The 19,105-nt window shown below is 45.6% G+C and overlaps 1 protein-coding gene across 4 annotated transcripts in view; it reads left to right on the top strand.

The window, feature by feature from the left end:
* The window catches only part of REEP1 (receptor accessory protein 1), a 65,082-nt gene that overhangs the window by 30,537 nt on the left and 15,440 nt on the right, over nt 1–19,105 (top strand). For 3 of the 4 annotated variants that reach the window (XM_021396622.1, XM_021396620.1, XM_021396619.1), the window contains exons 4-7: nt 382–502; nt 2,102–2,215; nt 12,319–12,487; nt 19,065–19,100. In XM_021396622.1, the coding sequence (XP_021252297.1) occupies nt 382–502; nt 2,102–2,215; nt 12,319–12,487; nt 19,065–19,100 (440 nt within the window). The remainder of the gene's footprint in view (nt 1–381; nt 503–2,101; nt 2,216–12,318; nt 12,488–19,064; nt 19,101–19,105) is intronic. The other variant, XM_021396621.1, reaches the window with a different exon arrangement.

Genomic DNA, 19,105 nt, shown 5'->3' with positions numbered 1-19,105 from the left:
AGGGCAGAAAGGCAAAGAGATGGAAGATGCATAAATAAATAGATGAAATATTGATTCTCTGGTTTGCTGTCTGCTCATAAGGACAATGGATGCAATTAAGGCAGCATTTGTGCTCACTGTGTGCAGGCAGCTCCTCTTATCACACAACAGATTCTCCTCCAGACCATTAAATAACAGCTCTGATACCTGAGTAAAGATACACACACATCACAACAACGTACCTAGTTGTGATGTGTGTGAAGGTAAGTGAATGTCATTTGGTCTTTGGGTTCTTTGGTAAACAGAAGCTGCCTTAAATTAAACTGGCCAGTGTGCTGAGCATCTCTAATCAAGACCAGTCACCGAACTGGGAGCAGACATTAACAGCTCTTTTTCTTCTAGGTTTCCATTCTACTATGAACTCAAAATAGCTTTTGTAGCTTGGCTGCTGTCTCCATACACAAAAGGCTCCAGCCTCCTGTACAGGAAGTTCGTTCACCCAACACTGTCTTCAAAAGAAAAGGTAATCACAGGTGCCTGGGTGGAACAGACCAGGTGTGTTTGCTCTGGTCTTCATATCACCCATTTTCATTGAAGGACTGGGATTTGCTTATTTTCTTCCTCTGTCAGTTGATCATCTCTTTTTGCTTGATGTGTTTTTGGTGTTTTTTTTTTTTTTTTGTGGTGGTTGTTTTTCTAGATACTGGCATCTGTTCAGCTCAGTCATGTATTAGCTCATCTTTGTGCACTTGAGAAGCTGGGAGGGAGGGGGATAATAATACCTCCAGAGCTGTTTTGCACGTACCAGCTGAATATAGCTGGAGTGCTGTGTTATGGCTGGGTGTAATGATTAGAGAAACATGGTCTGGCCGCCAGGGCTCCTTAACTTCGTACCCAGCTCTGTGCAGTGATGAGACAAACAGTCCAACCTGTCTGAAAGGGACGGAGTAAGCGCTTGCCTGACTGCAAGAGGTGCAGAATGTTGAAGGCATGTAACATGTTGAGGTCCTAGGCTGAGAAATGTCCTGCTGAAATTCATGATGTTAATTTCAGAGGAGACATTACAGCTTGAATCATTTGCCTGCCTGGGAAGACTACTGTGGCTGTGAATGGGACATTGTCAGGCAGATCCATCTGGCTCGTGTGAATACATGGGCTAAGAATAGCTATCAGTCACATATCAACATACAAGCTACTAAGAAGTGAATAACTGTTTCCCACGTTGCCAGCCATGGCAGTGAAAGATCTCTGTTTAAGCCACAGGCAGGGCACAAACAATTGTGTCTCAGTCCTGTCCGAGAGGAACAGTGGGGATCAGTTCCCTTTTTGTTTCCTGGGAAATTCTGCTTACGCCTCTCACAAGCAGTGCTCATGCATTTTGGGTTACCACCTCTTATCTACTAGGAATGAGGGAAGGAATCACTGAAACCAACAGCTTCTTATGGTCTCCAGTTCCTACTGACCCAGCATATCCAGTAGCTAATCACTGAAAGTTGTCATCCATTATCATCTAGGCCCCTGTGTTTTGGGGGAGGGGAGCACAAGGACAGGAACTTTCCCTGCATGTTGGGCAACATTAAAATCCAGACCCTCTGGGCCTACCATTTCCATGGGCATGCTGGAGTCGAATGCTGCAGTGATGTGCAAAGATACTTCAGGTACTTCTAAGAGGACCAGTACTGGACCCAGCGCAGCAGAGCTGCAGCTGGCCAGCATCATACAACCATTTCTTCTTCGCTATGTGACAATCCAGTTTCTCTGTGGAGTCCATAGATTGCTAATGACTTCTGACACACCCTTTCCAGGTAGATGTGTCTGTCTTTCTTCCTATGATGAGAACCTATGATGGTGGTTGCTCTGTGCAAGTATATTCCAAGTTTGTATTCCAGTCTTCCGTTCATGGAATAAAGAGATCTCGAAGGCTGAAATGGAAGTTACTGCTCCTCTGCAAATCTTTCCTATTTGCAGTTGTTGACTGTGAGCTTCTCTGTAGCGAGGGTGGGGGAAAAGGAGCACAACTGCTTCCACAAAGATGACCTAATTCTGCCTAGAGTTTGAGGCTCTGAGTGCTCTGAACTTGTCGCTCTTGTTCTTTTTTTTGTTCTGTTGTCTGCTGTGACAGGAGATCGATGACTGCCTCGTCCAGGCAAAAGACCGGAGCTACGATGCCCTTGTGCACTTCGGGAAGCGGGGCCTGAACGTCGCAGCCACGGCAGCTGTCATGGCAGCTTCCAAGGTAAAGGTGGGGGTCAGGATGGTGATATTAGCGTCTCATCTGCAACCATTGCCAGCAGCAGCCACGTTGCAGAGGGGGAGACATAGTAGGGGTAGGGATTCTCTCACTGGTTTCATCATGACTCCCATTCACCAGCCACAGATGTGCCTGTTGGCAGGATGGAAACTAGAGTCTGCTTCAGGCCCCGTTTAATTTATTTTATTTTACCTGGCAGATGACAACATTAGCGATGCTGTTCATCACAACCTGTGCTCTTTGTTTTCCCCGTCAAAGTGAGGGCACAAATGATGCTAACACGAACACAGCACCCTATCTGGGAAGTAGTTATTTGTCAGTACCTTGCTGGTGAAGTGAAAGGCCCAGCTTGTCATTTGTTATGCTGTATTCTTGAGAAGCCTAGTGACCTCTAGTTCAGATATTAACAGAAAGTAGCTGTGACTTGAAGTTCAGGAAGGCTGAAGATTTGTCTGACAGGTTTACGCATAACATACCTGATGTGCAATTCTCTGGGGACATGCTTATGTAAGAGTGAATGGGAAGTGACATTAGTTGCTTTTGGAGAGTGAGTAGATGTTGGAGGAGTGGTCTCATCTGAGGAGGTGTGTCCTATACTCTGTTCCTGGCTTAGAGCCAGGACCAGGAAATAGCTGTTATCTCTTTCTTTGCCTGAAAGCTGCAAGGACTTGATAACTGGATATTGTGGTTCTGCTCTCTGGCAATGGATTACCACGGCTTAGGAGAGATGTGCATAGCAACTCTAACTCTTGTGTTTTGTGGAGCAAGACTTGTATAAAAAAATGCAGCTTTCGTGCAGCCAAATACAGTGCTTCTTGCAGAAGGGTAACAAACATATGAGCAAGATGGATGCTGGCATTAGAAAAATGTGTGAATGAGAGTTGGAGGAAATTATTTTCCTCTGCCAAATGCTTTTCATATGACCCTGAGCACATCATTTAGCATATCCTGGCCTTATCTCCTGTAAAAATGAATAATTCATCCTTGGGAGGCCAAATATGGTATAGGCTATTAAGCATGTGGAATTGAAGAAGATATTATGTAAGTGTGAGCCCCTGAGATGTGTCACAGACACACAGAATGACAAGGATATGCAAAAGCTGTTCCAAAAAAAGGCCAAAAATTGCCTCCCGTTCCCCTGCCAAGCATTGGGCAGACGATGGCTGTCAGCCTGGCTCAGTCCTTCTCCTGATACATTGCTCTTAAGATTCTCACTGCCTTGAAACACAGCTCCAGTGGCAGCTGGAAGCCAGGCAGAATGGAGAAGAACCTCCAGGGTACAAGGACAGTACTGCTTTGTTTCAGATAATGAAGCTTCACTTTCATTGCTGGAAGAAACCAACATATGCTGTGACTTCTGTATTGCACATCTGCCAGTCTAACTTGAGAGTAAAGAGTTAAAATATTGCTCCCTGTGCTGGACCAAGAGAGTCTTTCCTGCATGCTTCTTTGAGGATAGGGAAATGTTGTGTTAATAGGATTGAGAGGTAGTCATTGGATTGATTGATTTATACGATAATGCAGGGAGCATTCATTCCTTTGCTTCAACCTTGAGATTTAAGTTACAGAATACCTGATGAAAAATGTGATTGCTGACTTCCTTCACCACTTCAGCATGTAGCCCCCAGCAAGCTGCTTGCTCCTGTGCTCCTCAGGGGGCAGTTCCAGGAGGCAGTGAGGTGATCTAACAGCTCTCCTTTTCCAAACTGGGGGTGATGCTCCTGCTCCCATTGCGTTTCTGCACCAGCTGTTTGGGTCTCTACACGTTAGCTCGAATCCATCTTAATGCTAACTCATAAACAAGGAAAGGGAGTACCATTTTTCTTATCAAGTGGAAGAGTCCACAAGCGTGTCTCATGAGTGCCAGAGCCAGCACAAGGGGAGGGACGGAACTGCATCATGAGAAGTATGGCTGGAGGAGATAAAAACAAGCTCTTCCCTTCCTGGTTGTGGGCAGGAGATAGTTTAACTCTGCTGCTCGTGGGACCGCACCCTTAATACCTTTACACTCTTCATGGTACAGTACTTAGGAGTGGTTGAGGCAGTTTCTTTCCCTGCCCTTCTCAGCTTGAAATTTTGGACGGGGGAGGGTTGAGTGGTTGTGACTGTGATTTTCAGCCTGATGCTTTCCGGTGCAGAAGTGCTGAGCTGCGGTGCCTCCCGTGTTCAGGATGCGAGGTGCAGTGGATGGCTCAGGTGTGGCCGTGTTCCCACTTAGCTCTCCCTGCTGCGGAGGGAATGGTTTCCAAGAGATGAACGATGGTGACAGCTTCTGTTGCCCTGGTTTTCAGCCACTGTTAAATGTGTGTCAGCACCCTCACTGGCACACTTGAGAAGGAGGTGTAACAGAGGTAGATTATCCCGTGTGAGTGAAGTTTAAGTGATTATTTATCTAGAAAACACTTTGAGCTGACAGGTGCCAAACAAAACTGCAGCGCTGTCCTCGGAGGAAAGTTTCCAGGGAGGAAAAAAGAGAATACTAGTTCTAAGCCTTATCCTGACTTTCCCTATGCCAACGTTTAAGGGTATCCATCTTGCCTGAGCTAAGTGTTGAGTGTAGACTGGAAAGTGAGCTCTGAAGAGGCTCACTGGGCTTCAGCCTTTAACAGGTCATGTTAAAATTGCAAGCTACAGAGGTGACTGTGTATTCAGAGCTATTGAGCACCTGCAGTTCCCATGGAAAATGGGGCTTTTAGCAGCAAATGAATGGGAGGATCTCTCTTATTTCCTTCTTCACTTGGCTTAAGGGTGAGGAAAAGATGCTTTCCTATTAAGAAATGGACCCTCAGACTTTGCAGTGGGAACCTTCTGCTGGCAAATACAGTCAGATGCTGGGTTAAAAGTGTGCTCCATACAGACTTGTTTTCAGTAAATGAGCTTCAGTCTAAAGGCTCCTGTACTTGGAGAGATATCTTCCACTGTGCACAACCCTGTCCACTCCTGTCTTTGTCCTATGGTAACTGATCTGGTGCTCCCAGTGGTCCTGATCCATTACTATCTCTTCTCTTTGGTGATAAGATCTCTGTGCAAGGCCCATAGTTTTTTTGTTTTTTTTTTTTTAATCCACAACACAGCACAGTGTTGGTGGCTCTCTGATTATGCTTTATGTCTGACAGGCTGCTACTTGTACGTTTCTCACAGGCTAAGAAGCTGCAAGCTGAGCACAGCCACGCACCTTCCTTATCTCTGATCCCCTGACCCTTTTCCCCTTTCTGTCTTAAATTACAGTTTCAGCCAAGTGCAAGCTTCTCTTTCTCCCCCTTCCTCCTGCTCCCCTCCACTGCTCTGTTTTGTTTTGAAGCCGCAGTTGTGCTAATGTTGGCACAAACCTGTGCCAGTTCATTTTACAGGCCAAGGAGCTGTCAGTGTCCCAAGCACCCTGAGCCTGCCCAGCTGGCTCACTTGGGTGTTTTCTCTCTCTGAGTAGAGTCTATTTTTGATGCTCTCTAAGCAGACAGAGCATTAGATAGCTGGGTTTATTACCCCTGCTAGGTGCTCAGCACAGATCTTTTCCCTACCCCCAGCAGCCTGCGTCCCCTCTAAAGAGCATAATCTCATTTGGGGCTCTGTAATCCTGTCCTCGTTGGTTGGTCATCTGTCACACACTGTGACTTCAAGTGGGTCAGTGCTAAGTGGTGGGATTAGATGACCAAGCAGTAAATCCTGCTGCTCTTTGCATGTTTTTTGTTCTGGCTAGTTCAGCCATTCCCACTCCCGAGGAGCCCTGGGTTCTGATCACCTCCTTTTTGGCTCAGCTTGCAGCAGCAGAGGAGAAGCAGAAAAGGAGCCTGATTTTTGGGTCTGAGTGGCTTTCCTCCCCTCTGCTGTCACTGCAGAAACAGGGCAGCAGCAGGGCTGTTATGGGACACAGGCAGTGGGGCAGGTGCAAGACTTTGGCTGGGCAGCAAAGCCATCAGATGGAGGCCTGGGCACAAACAGGCTTTTCATTGGCAGTGCTCAGGTTTCTGATGTGAGCAGCTGAGACACGTGTGAGTGCAGTGAGGAGTGGTACCGATGGCTTGGAGGCAGCACCAGCCTCCTCTGGTACACCCATAGGAGCACTTGCTCATCTTCCACCTGTCACCCTGAGCTTCCCACCACCTGCTGCCTTGCCCTGTCTCTGGTTGCCAACTCTCCTCTCCTTCCTTCCCTTCTGAGGAGCCTGCCGTGCTCTGCCACTGCCTCTTCTGTCTCCACAGCCCTTCCATCACCAGTTTTACACTCTCTCCAGCTTTTAACCTCTTCCGTTCTCCTTCAAGCTTCCTCATTTCCCAGGTCCTGTTCCCTTATTCCTCACCCTGGATAAACTAATTCAGCCAAACAGGTCAGTGTCATTTTACCCCACAACAAATCCTGCTCCCAACTACTTAACCACCCCAAAGTGCAGTCTCAACTCTGTTCTTCAAAGCAGAGCTGCAGAAAACGTCCTGCAGCCATCAGACCATTGCAAGCCCAAGATTTCTAATAACACACCTTCCTTGGCCCTTCTGTTTGCACAGCAGCTGGTGCTGTGCCTGTTGTGTGTCCCTTAGTGCAGCCTGCCTTCAGGAAGGGGAGTGGGGGGCACTGCATATTGCTGGCAGTGGGCACAGAGCCTTGGCAGGAGATGATAAACGAGGTGGAGGGTGCAGGCACGCATGACTGGTGTTGATGAAAAGCCATTTGTGCCTAATAAGTCTGAGAAACAGTCCAGGAGCCTTTCATGCGTGGGGAAATATGGCTTGCAGTGTTGCCAGAGCTAGCAATCGTTCTGGATATCTGTTAAAAAGGCCAGACATGCAGATGAAGGTGGAAAGCATTCAGTACTTAGCATCCACCTCTTTAACACTCAGGACTGCTGCATCAGCAGTTCCCAAACTGCTTCAGCTCAAAACCACCTGACAGGTCTGGCAGCATCACTTCCATTCCCTCTGGGCTCATTACCCCGTAGGGGCTGCAGCACTGCTGGTTTAGGTTCCCTGAGCCCAGTAAATTTATTGGAAAGTCTCCCACTTTTTGCTGGGTTTTAAGCCAGGAGGAGAAACACTGAAGATCACTTAGATTTTATCCTTGCTAGTCAAACAGCTTCTTTTCCTTCATTTCTAGTACTTGGCTGGGTGTAGCCAGTGCAGCTGCCCAAAAGTCAGAGGTATTTAGCTTTCTGATTTCCCATGATGACTGATAGCTATTAACATTTGGAGCCCAGACTTTTGTGGAGGAGATGGTGCCTTTTGTGGCTTGCCAGTGGAGACCTGCACTTTTACTTGAACTGGGAAAGAGGGAGGCAGGGAGCATCCTTTCCTAAAAGAGGAAGGATGAAGCATCTTTGAAATGATGACATTGCAGAGAGAGCGTTTGCTTCCCAAACGCATCATAGGACAGTCCTGTCTAGTCTGCTTAGTACTGTATCTGTAAGAGCCATACTGTGTTCCCTGTTCTTTTATACAGCCAAGAGCTGCAGAAGCCAGGAGTGGACCTGTCATTATCTCAGAAGGGCTGAGCACACTCCTTTTGAACGTAGCAACCTTTAAAGGATCTCCTCTTGGCGTCCAAAGCCAGTGATCTCTTGGTTGAACTTTATTATCCCAACAAAGAGGAACAATACAGGGCTTCTTTGAAACATACGGTGCCACTGATCACTACTTCATTAATCGTATCTGTTGTGGTGTAATGCATTTTTCACTCTTAAAACTCAAAAAACTGATTTTTTTTTTTTCCCCCAAATCAATAAAACATCATCACTGCTACAGAAGAACGATCCAAGCAGCTGGTTCCGGTTTTTTCATCTCGTTGGCTCTTGCATTGATGCCTCAAGGAGCAGATAATAGCCAGTGAATGCATAGGACAGCAGAACCAAACAATAAATTTACCCTGAGAGGCCAGGCTGGGAGAGACAATTTCAAACAGTTCCCAGGAGAGGAAATGGACTGCACAAACAAAAAGGGTGGATGAAATTAAGTTTCCACCATCGACGTTAACGTCAGCTGATTTCCCTTTCAGTCTTTAGTACTCTCTGACCTCTCCAAACTGTGTAGTTCTTCTCAGACAGGCATGGCACGCAAGCCATAAAGATATTGTTTGTAGGATAGCTGCATTCATGTGGTTTGACAATGGCAGAAGCAAATGCTCCCTTCACTCAGGCCTCTGCTTAGCCCACAGAGCCAATGGTTTTGCTCTTATCAGCTCCTTCTGCAGGCAGGCCCTGTTAGCTTCTTCATGCAAACACACTTGTTGGTGTAATTCCCCAGCGTTACTCTGCTTCTCAGAAGAGCTCGTAATCACTAGGACTAAAATGACTCCTGAGCATCCCTGACCTAATCCCATGCCTAAACTAGTCATAAGTTACTCGTATTATGTGCTCAGTTGTTAATGACTGTCAGTCTGTATTACAGAGGTGGCCAGACACTGGGGGTCTCTCCGGTGGGAAGCACCTATGAAGTGCAAAGAGTGACAGCCTGTTGTGTTTATAATTTGCTTAACTCTTTAAACACACTTGCTAGGTAACACCCTGTCAGCTGGGGTTATGGAGTGTTTTCTCCATCTCTCTGGGAGAGCTGAGGAAGGGAGAATCTACATTCAAAGTTGTAGTTCACAGGTGGGTGCCCCTGCTTTTTATGTGTGTGTGAGTCCCTGTACATCAGTGCCCGGTGTCATGCTCATGTCTCACCTTGATTACTTATGCTTCAAACCGACCTTATTCTCAAAGCTTCTATGTTTGTTGCCACATTGGCTCTTTTTTTCCCTTGCTAGGTCTCTCAGCTACTTCATTTACACTTGTATTTGGACCAGAAAAAAGGGCAGGTAATCTGCTGAATGCTTCTGCTAACACCTAACTAATGTCGGCCTCCACATAACACTAGTTTGAACTGTTTTCAGCTGAGATTGGTCTCAGGCCAGATGATGTCTGCCCTGCTTCCAATACGTAGGCCCTACGTGCTGAGCTTTAAAAGCCTCTCCTTCCAAGTCCTCTGCTGGCAGTCGGAGACTCCAGCAGCCAGGCAGGGAGCTCTGAATGCAGAAAAACCACCTAACTCAGGTTGTTGCTACTGTGTTGGCCAAGCTGCCGTGTTTGCTTTTGTTTTTTCACTAATGGATGAAGAGAGCCTCGCTCCCACTGCTGTGATCCCATTAGAATGGCTGGGCTTGCAGTGGAGCTAGAGAGACCAGGACTTGGCTCAGAGGTGAGGATGGATTTCTGCAGGCCTTTTCTGACAAGTGTGGCTGGGAAAGTCCTGCTGACACCATAGCAATAACTGATGCCCTAGCAGTATGCACTGCCCCTCGTAGTGAATATCTGCAGGATGGCAGCTGCAATATGCATGCAGACACGTCTGCTACTGCATAACAGAAGTTACAGCAAAGAGAGAGGAGAAAATTAACAGATTTAGTATTGTGCTGGCAGTGTGGTGAGTGTGACTTAGTGTTCCCTTGCCTGTCCATTAACTACTGATCCTAAAACGCAGAAGGCCAGAAGGTGCCATCCTGCATTAACACAAAGCTTCTCTTACGTGACTTGACAGTTTTTGGTTCCTGATTTGTGTCATGTCACCGTGCTGTTACGGATTCAGCTGCAAAATGGAGTTTCTAGTTATTAAAGATGTTTTACAGCCTAAATGTCTACAGAATTCTTTCAGATTGTCTGACTGAAGGTATGATGAAATCCAGACCCTGTTATTTGTTTGTATTTAGATTATACTTAATGAGGCTTTGTTATATAAAATGCAGATTTTAAGATGATGTGCATAAATTTATTCTCCTAGAGACTTTGTAAAGCCGCCTTCGTATGTGGAAGAATTTTTATGAATGATTCCATTGTATGTAAACTCCTTTTCCGAACTCCTAAGTCCACCTCCCTCTAAAAAGTTTTATTTCAAGTGTGAATGCAGAGAGTAACTATAGAGAGGCAAAGGGATTCTGTTGCAGTGCCTTAAAAGGGGTATCTGTCATGACATTGACTTCAGATTTTGGAAAGGATCAAGATTTCTGATCCTTCCAGGCTGTATTAGTTGGGTCAATGTTTGTGGCTTGGGCTGTTAACACTGAGTTGATGTTCATTAGTAGGAGGTGATGTTACCACACGCTTTTTAGTATTTGTCTTCTGTCCTGTCAATACCACTGAGCTCTGTTCCTGTTCTCTGCTCCTTCCCTGAGAAGACAAATGATGAGAGGCATACATCAGGTCCTTGTTTTAAAGCTTTTAGATCATTCTGTGCCACTATATCACAGGTTGCAATGCAATGCAATGCAATGCAAAAAAAAAAAAAAAAAGCATATCTTCTTAATTTTCAATGCAAAAGAGTGCATTAGCGTCATCTTTCCTGCCAGGTTGGTTGGACACATGAATTTGGTCTCTAATCTGACTCACGTCCACATACAGAAATCACTCTGTGGAATGAAATGGTATTTGGGCTAGCTGGCTGAGCAAAGCAGCTGGGGGGAGGTTAAAAGCTTGAGTTCTGCTGACATTTGAGCTGGTGGTGCAAGAGGAATACAGCACTCATGTTACAGCAGCTTATCAATTGCTAAGCCCACAGCTTTGCTTGTCCAGTCATTCTGCAACAGCAAGATATTAGTGATCTGATTGCTCATAACTAGCTCTTGCCAGGGAACTGTCTGTTGTAGTCAGACCACAGGGTAGAATGTCTTGTGTTCCCTTTAATCAGCACTGAGGATTGGGTGGTAGTGCTGGAATCTGAAGAGCCATGGAATGGCTTGGGTTGGAAAGGACCTCAAGGATCATCAGGTTCCAACCCCCATCACCAGCTCATGTCCAAATTTTCTGCCACCTATGCCCCCAAGTCCCTTTCTGTAGGACTGCTCTCAGTCCATTCAACCCCCCCCCCATCTGTGCTGAAGTTTGAGATTGCCTGGATCAAGGCGCAAAAAGAGCGTGCAGAGAGAGATGTTAAGACCCCAAATGTTCTGTAAACTGAGGAGAGAAATCCTACTGTGGCTTCCTGGCTGGTTCCGCCAGGTGACTCTACCCTACAAAGGACAACTCAGTTTTATTTTACTTAATGATGCATGTTTCTACTGCTGATGCTTTGGAGCAGCACTGAAGGAGTTATTGCCACGTGCGCTTTGGTTCTTGCTGATGCAGAAAAGTGCTGTAGTCCAGGATGAGCAGCCTGTCAGTGGCTGAACTGATGTGCTTTGGAAGTCTGAATCCTGAGAGGATTTTTCGGCTTAAAGCTTTTTATACAAGAAAAGTTGGGAGATTACTGATCTAGCAATTTCCTTGAATGTACAGACTGAAAGTTGCCACAGTAGCTTTGGTTATAAGCACCTTGTGCTGTGTCTAATTACAGTGCCTAAAAGTAAGTTGCTAAGGAATTTATACGGGGTAGGATTACAGAATTCAAGATGATGTATGCTTATAGTCAACCTTTTGATGGGATGTAGATGTAATGAAGGGTGTCCTTTAACTCATTTAGAAGAAACGGCTGTATTCCCTTCACCAAGGAATGTGTTTGTCTCTTGATGGAGAGCTAGTCTAAAAAGAAATACAAATGGCGAGGAGTTTATTTCTTCCTTAAGCTGCATGAAAAAAAAAAAAACAACTCTGGAATAACTATTTGCATTTAAGAATAACTTTTTATTACCTTGAAATTTCAAATGTTCCGTGCTGTGAAAAATTCTCTGTGTGACTGAGAACTGCTGGATGAATATCATCGTAGAGGATTAACTTTAAAAGGAACTTGCTTTGATGTAGACCGTTTAATTGCATTTCTGAAACAAGAACATGTCTGACTAAGATATTAGTGAAGAAAGGTACCTACCAGACAGTTCCTACATCCTCCTCATCCTTCAGATGTGGTCAAGGCTGCTCCAAGTTCAAATGACTGCACTGAAGAATCAGAGATGCTCTCCATCACAGTTCCGAATGATCATATGTTGTGCACAGAACCATTCCAAAGGGAAGAGCAAAGACAGTAAAATGATGCTTTTAACACTCGTTTACATCCTCTCTAGGTTACTTGGGCAGGCAATTTTTTTTTTTTTTCTCCCTATTGTCCTAATGGACTTCAATGAGCCAGGGAGAAGGAACGTTCGAAATGCACTGTCTAATCTAACTTCTGTGTATGTTATTTGCTTGCTTGCTTAACTAGGGACAGGGGGCCCTGTCTGAGAGACTAAGGAGCTTTAGCATGCAGGATCTCTCAACAATTCGTGGTGACAGCAGCAGCACTGTTCCTCCTTCGGTCACTGTACGAACAAGTAGCAAACAGAGCCAGCCAAAAACATCCAGAAGTGCATCGGAAGGCACCGGCAGCTCAGGTAAGTGCCAGCGTTATTTTCAGTGTTGCGTTGTCTGGAATATCACACAGCTGAATGAAGTCATGCAGTTGGCAGGAATATATAGAAACAGACATCGCAGGCAGCACATACCAGAGCTCACAGGACACAGACACACTGTTGAGTCTCTTGGCACTTAAAGAGAGAGAACAGTATTGTTGTTTGATGGTTACTATTCCTGAGTGGTACCACAGACTGGACTTGAGCATGCAAGGAGCCAGTATCAGTCCTCACAAGCTGAAAAATTGGGTTCTAGGGCTGAAATCAGCGGTAGGTTTTCAATGAGAGGCACGAATGGAAGTGCCAAAATCAGGGATAAGGATGCACAGTAGTGGGCAAGGGTCATTGTTATTATCAAAGCCTCCATTTGGTGATGCAGCTTCTCTCTCTTATGTGCAAATGTGAGTTCTAACGTATATCTGGTTTGCATTAATCCAACTCATGCTTCCTCTGAACTATACAATAGCTGATACTTGACAGCTGTAGTTCAAAAACTGCATCACTGCTGAAACCTACTGGGAAATAAAACCTGTAAAGAGCATGCCTAGAAGCAGAGAGCAAGGTCTGATAGCTATTTGTGAAGGATGTCTGGCTAAGCACTGTTATGAAAAGCAAGTGTCTCTGAAAAGCAAAGGTTTGTATTTAAGAATATGAAAGAACAAAGGGAAAAAACAACATGGTGGGAATAAAATCCATTCCTGTATACACCGTGAACAAATTTTGCTTTCCCTTGTAGAAAGCAATCTGAAGATGGTGTTCACACACAGAATAGAAAGCTCTTACTCAAACATAAATAAATAATCACATGTAATCTGGGTAAAAATAACAAATGACACAAAAAAGCATAATTTAGTTATCTTAATTCCCTATTGTGTAGAGCACCCTTTGTAGTTTTGTTCTCAAAGCAGCAAACTCAGCTCCAAACACATACAATTTTCTGATTTTCATCTTGTTTCAGTACTGTGTAAGGATACCTCAAAACAGATCTCTGAAAAGTTCTGCTCATAAACTTTTCAAACTGATTCTAGTGGTTATCAGAAATTCTTAGCTCTAAGTAATTTGAGATTTTGGTTTTAATTCTTCTTTTAATGAACTTGACACAAATTTGCAAAACCTTCCAAACCCTCCATCCATCCCATCTCTCTTACTGATTTCATGGAGGTTCCTCATCCAGGAACCTGCTTGTTGCAAGGCCCCTTCTCCACCCACGGCCAATACAGACAGGCATCACTAAACGGCTTTTGCACTCACTTTTCATCAAATTAAGTAAAAGAAATGGTCCTGATCTCTCCTATCCTTGTGCTGCTTTGTAGGGGCACAATTGTGTACGTGGTCAGAACGACTAGAGGGGCAAACTGATCAGTCATAATTTGTGTGTGTATGTGTGTATGCACATAGAAGAGTGGGATCTATCAGACTGATGAGGTCCTGAGAGCTGCACACTGAGCCTAGGCATAGTCTCATTGCTTCACCTTCTGTGCTTGTTTAGTTGGAATTTTCCACGTAAGCAAGGGGGAGAAAGAATTTGCTGCCTGTTAGTATGCTGTATGTACATGTAATATATTATAAATGGGCATGTGCATAGACAGTCACTACCAAACAGCTGACATACAGCTCTTTTTCCTGTCCCAAAGCCCTGAGATAACACAAATGTCCATGTCAGCAGTCCCCACTGTCTCACAGAAACATTAGACTTTTCTTTACGATCCTGTTTTAGAGATAATAGGACTAAGTTGGTCTGACATCAGAGAGAGTGAGAAAAAATACCCCTGCCCGTTAGATGTGAGGATGACTCAGATGAAGATCGCTGCTTTCTTGAAAAGATCTTGGAAGCCAGCAGCCATTAGAAAGCCTGACAGCAGTAGCTGGGATGCATGGAACAGCTTTGAGAAAGATAACAGAGAGCTTGGCTAGGACTGCAGACACTTTCTGCAGTAGAAATTCTGCTTTATAGAGGCTTTTAGGGAAGGCTTGAAGGAACAGGTCCTGTGTATGCAAGAGAGGCAATGTGGTGCTCAGGAGGAATCAAGACACCTGAATTCAGACCCTGCTTTATTGCAAGATGCTGGTGTGACCTGAAGCATACATTGGCTCCTCAGTGTGTCTGTAAACCAGAACAAATTGTACTTTGCGTGGCCAAGTCCTGGAAGCCACGTGTGATGGAAGATTCTCATGTATTTTAAGGTCAGTACCTTAGAAGACTTCTTATGTACGCCTTATGTCAGTGATTAGAAGATGTAAAATACCTGATCAGTGCCACAGTCCTGTCTGTGGATCCATCCCAGTTTTTCAAGGTTTCTCAGCTGGCAGTTGTTAGATACTTCTCTGTCTTGTCACTACCTCTGAGAAGTTCCTGGGCAACAAAAATGCCCTTTTTTTATTTTTTATTTTTTATTTTTTTCTGTTCTTCTGTTTCTTCTTTCTGTTCTGTCCTTTCTTTCCCAATCCAGGCTCCTGAGGAACTGCATGTGGGTGTGCTGGGGTTCAGATGACTTGATGATTTGGGTGTTATTCTCATGGCCCTTTTTCTGCCATTTGTTCATCCTGCTGTTTCCATGCTCACTTGCTTACCTGCGTCCTCCATTCATTCCAACCTATTACAGCTCTTTGCAAGTGCAGCTTTCAGTGTCAGTGCCCAAATTTTCAAACATCAGTAACTGCAGCAGAGACAAGAACATGAAGAGTTATTTTGCCTGGATGTGTTGGGATGTGCTTAAGTGCTAGTGGGGTTTGCTTGAGGAAGGAGGCACTGCTAGGCCGTAGCCAGCCTTGCAGATGGGGAAGCCAAGCACTGCTGGAGCTGTTGTAACTCTTTTTACTTTGACGCTGACATCCCCATGCCTTGGAGCATGTGTGAGCATCAGTCAGTTCTAAGGGGCCTCCACAGCCATTGTTGAAAGAATACATACACTCCCAGATTGCCGATGGGAGTGCTCTTTATAGTGCTCCTGAAAGCTCCCTGTATTTCTCTCATATGGCCATCAGGGATGCACAAAAGCTGAAAGATTTGCTTTCCATCTAGCGCAGGCTCTAAATTTTCTCCGTATGACAAGCAGTGGTGTCAAGGAGAGAACAGGAGCCTTGTGATAAGGTGATGTGAAGTGCTGCCCCTCAGGACATGGAACAGGCTCGCTGAAGCCACTCGAGATGTCCAGGAGTAAAGAGCAGCGGATGGGAAGAAATCCTGAGGTTGGTGTAGCTGTGCTCCAAAGGCAGCCAAGCCACCCAGAAAAAATCAGAAGTAATTGTCTCCTGCTGTCCATGATCCATCTGGTTTTCACAACAGAACCTGCTGGCGTGTGGGGAGCTGCCCTGCTGCTCCTGATCTCAGGTTGTGGCAGCCCCTGAGCTGTGAGGTCGTGGATGCTGGGTCAGTGTCCTGGGAAATTACTGCTGTTGCTTGCCCTCTTATTATACACTGCCCTCCACTGCTGCCAGCTATTTGCAGTGACAAATCTGAGCTAGCATTGTTGTTCTTATTTCTTGAGTATTCACTTTCATATTTACGTCTATATTTTCTTCTAGTTGGTTGATTCAGATGAAAAATGCTTACTCTTATTGTTTTGCTGGGATTACTTTTAACTCAGAACAATTTGCTGCTTAAACCTTACAGGGGCCTCCAAAATCATAGAATTTGAATTTTCATGAACAGATTCTATGATTCTATGAAATAACTGTTAAGACACTTTGGAGAGATACAGTAGGAAACCAAGGGGTGAGGAACTGGAAACTCCTCGGGCCAGCTTTGCTGCTGAACAAACAGTAGATGGAAGAACAGCCTCATGTAGAACAATGTGGCAAAGACAAGAGCTGGCTCTTTAGTTCTAGATTACAACTGGGGTGAATCCCATTCCTTGAGCATTGCAAACACAGCCAGATCTGGTGTGGAACTAGGTGTTACTCGGTTCCCATCCTGTTGTATGGCTGCGTTTAAGAGCAGATGGGGTATTTAAATGAAAGCGATTTCTAAAGACAGGGATGGAGAGAAGTCTGCTGCCTTCCTCTCGCAGAGACAGCTGAAACTCAGGTCTGTTGGTATGAAAACCCCCACTCCCCCAGCGAGCACCAGGAGCGCTTTGGGTTCTGGTTTCACATCCCTGGGCGTGCTTCCAAGCCCACCGAGACAGCTTTCCTAACACCAGTGGGCTCTGGCCCTGGCCAAAAGCTGGCTGCAGCATTGTGCTGTGCTCCGACTACATTAAATAACCACTCAGCTACTTTCATTTCCATTGCTGTTATTTTTTAAGATGTGACTGGTGCTGGTTAGATTGATTTGTGACTCCCTGAGTTTCCTTTGACAGCAAGCTCTGTGTGAAGAGCTTGGCATTTCGTTAGCAGTACCACATGCAGACACAGCAAAGGTTTATTTTTGTCTGCAGAAGAGTGTCTTACGAGGCCATGACATAGGATATGCCGGAGTTGCCTTTGAGATGAGGCGAACGAGCCCTACCTTTTGCTGTTTTTCCCATAGTTGCAACCACCGCCCTTTGGCCAAACGGCCAAGACAGCTGTGCTGTTGCTTGAGCAATAGCTGAGATGCTCAGCGAGCCTTTGGTGCGGACAGCTGAGCCGTGGGGCAGGCACCTGAGGTATTCACACCCATCCCACAGAAAGACTGTGCTCCTCCTCCTCCCCACACCCAGCCTAAAGCCACGTGTGGGCAAAGGCGGCTTTGCTATGACTTGTGTCCGCACGGTGTGTCACGTGAAGCATCACCACTGTTTCTCTGAAGCACGTGCACACCTTTCTTCAGTGCATACTAAGGAAACACAGTGGGCGCCCTCCCTATGCATGACAGCCCAGCCACCTGTCCTCTTTATCTCATCTCTCACTTTGCTCTCAGTTCAGCATTTCTCAATTTAGCGTCCTGGCAGCCTGACGATAGCCTGTGACATTGCAGCTCTGATGCGTGTTCCAACCCGTGCTTCTCCCCCAGGCAGAACTGCCCCTTTCATTTGGGAACTGTAAATGTTGTGTGGCTGTTCATCATGATAAACAATTGGAAGGTCCGGAACAGTGTTCCCAAATACTTCTCAAGGCAATCCTGTTGTTTTGGCAAATGCCAAGTAAACAGATGCATCTGTATTAACGGTGCGGGGCTTTTAACCTTCTTAACCTTATATTATTGCCTTAAAAGTATCCTGGACAGTGCAGATGAAACTTGTTCCCTTCCAGTGGCTGGTGAGTGTGATGTGTGTGACTTGAGCGGGGATGGTGGCCACTGTGTCACAATGCTCAGCCCCGCAGTTGACACAACCATGTGTTGTGGTTGCTGAAACTCCCAGCGTGGGCTGGGCAATGGAGGCCAGCCTTTATTTTGGGTAAGCCAGTAAGACATAGTTCAGCAAGCAGCTTTGCATTGCTCTACGGGCCAGTGTCTGGAGGTGACACTGTGTGCCCAGCATCCTACGAAGGCACCATACTGCCCAAACTGAGCACCCTTACTGCTTTAGCTTTCCTGAGGCAGAGATCATTCTTAGCTGAATGATCTCAAAGCGGAAATATGCAGTGTGCTTTCTGATACCCCTCTGAGCAGGAGAGAATTGGGACTGTGTCTGTGGTTTGTTTTTCCAGCTTAAGCTCTGAAGGCTTTGCAGGATGGAGCAAAGGTTGGGAAGTATCAGCACTCAGCGTGTGCCTGGATAGCTCTGTCCCCACTGACCAGAAAAGCTCTAGAAACAGCCCATATACCTATGTTGCATGGTCTCAGAGAGTAAGCCTTCAGAAAATTGATTGGTCATTTACCCTCTATGTAAAATCGGAGGCTGGTTCAAAATGGCTGGAACTACGGAAGAGCTGTCAGTGTCTGCAGTGCAGGATAATGTTTACCAGAGAAATCACACAAAGCTCAAAACCTTTATTCTCCAGAAGCTCCTTTTATCTGGAGTCACTGGGGCCGCTCTGAGGATTAAATTGGAAGGCTCAAACTGGAAATGGTTTCTAGGCTGTTTCCTAAAGCACAGAGAAAGTGAAGGTGCAAAGATAACAATTTTGTGAACACCTGTGAATCACCTGCATTTGCATTGAAGGGTGCAGTGCAATTCCCTTGGTTATCTGAATTCTTACAGTAATCCACTGTAAAACTTCTTGCTATGTTCTTGGTTTAAGAATATCGGGGTTTTGTGAATATATTCAGAAGCTGCCTGAGTGGCTGCACCAGTGTTTGGAAACGTCTCATCTAAATCTACAGAAAAAAGAAATCCAGGCATGTAGCAATGCAAGCCCCCAGTATTGCAACCTGTCTTTATCATCACGCAACTGCTTGTGCTGAGTTGCACATTGCTTATCCACGCTCCCCTCCGGTCAGGAGTTATTTCTGTTTAGTGATCTGAGAATGTAGCCCAGGAGCTGTACGTACTCCCAGTCTTAGCACACAGCCACGTGGGCCACGTTCCCTGTTCTGTGCTTTGTGATGGTGAACAGAGACAACTGTCTCTCCGCAGACAGGAGCCACCAAGTCCTCCTTGGGGCTGCTAAGCAGAGGTTTAGAGATGCTCAGTGTTTTCTGAGAAATGGTAGCTTGCCCTGATGAGTCCCTAACGCTCAGCTCCTCTTTCAGTGTGCACATGTTGCTCGGTGTGCCGACTCCTCAGAGGTGAG

Source organism: Numida meleagris, chromosome 4 (genome assembly GCF_002078875.1).
Source record: "Numida meleagris isolate 19003 breed g44 Domestic line chromosome 4, NumMel1.0, whole genome shotgun sequence".
In the NCBI taxonomy this organism is placed as follows: domain Eukaryota; kingdom Metazoa; phylum Chordata; class Aves; order Galliformes; family Numididae; genus Numida; species Numida meleagris.
This window is presented reverse-complemented; position numbering and strand designations above follow the sequence as displayed.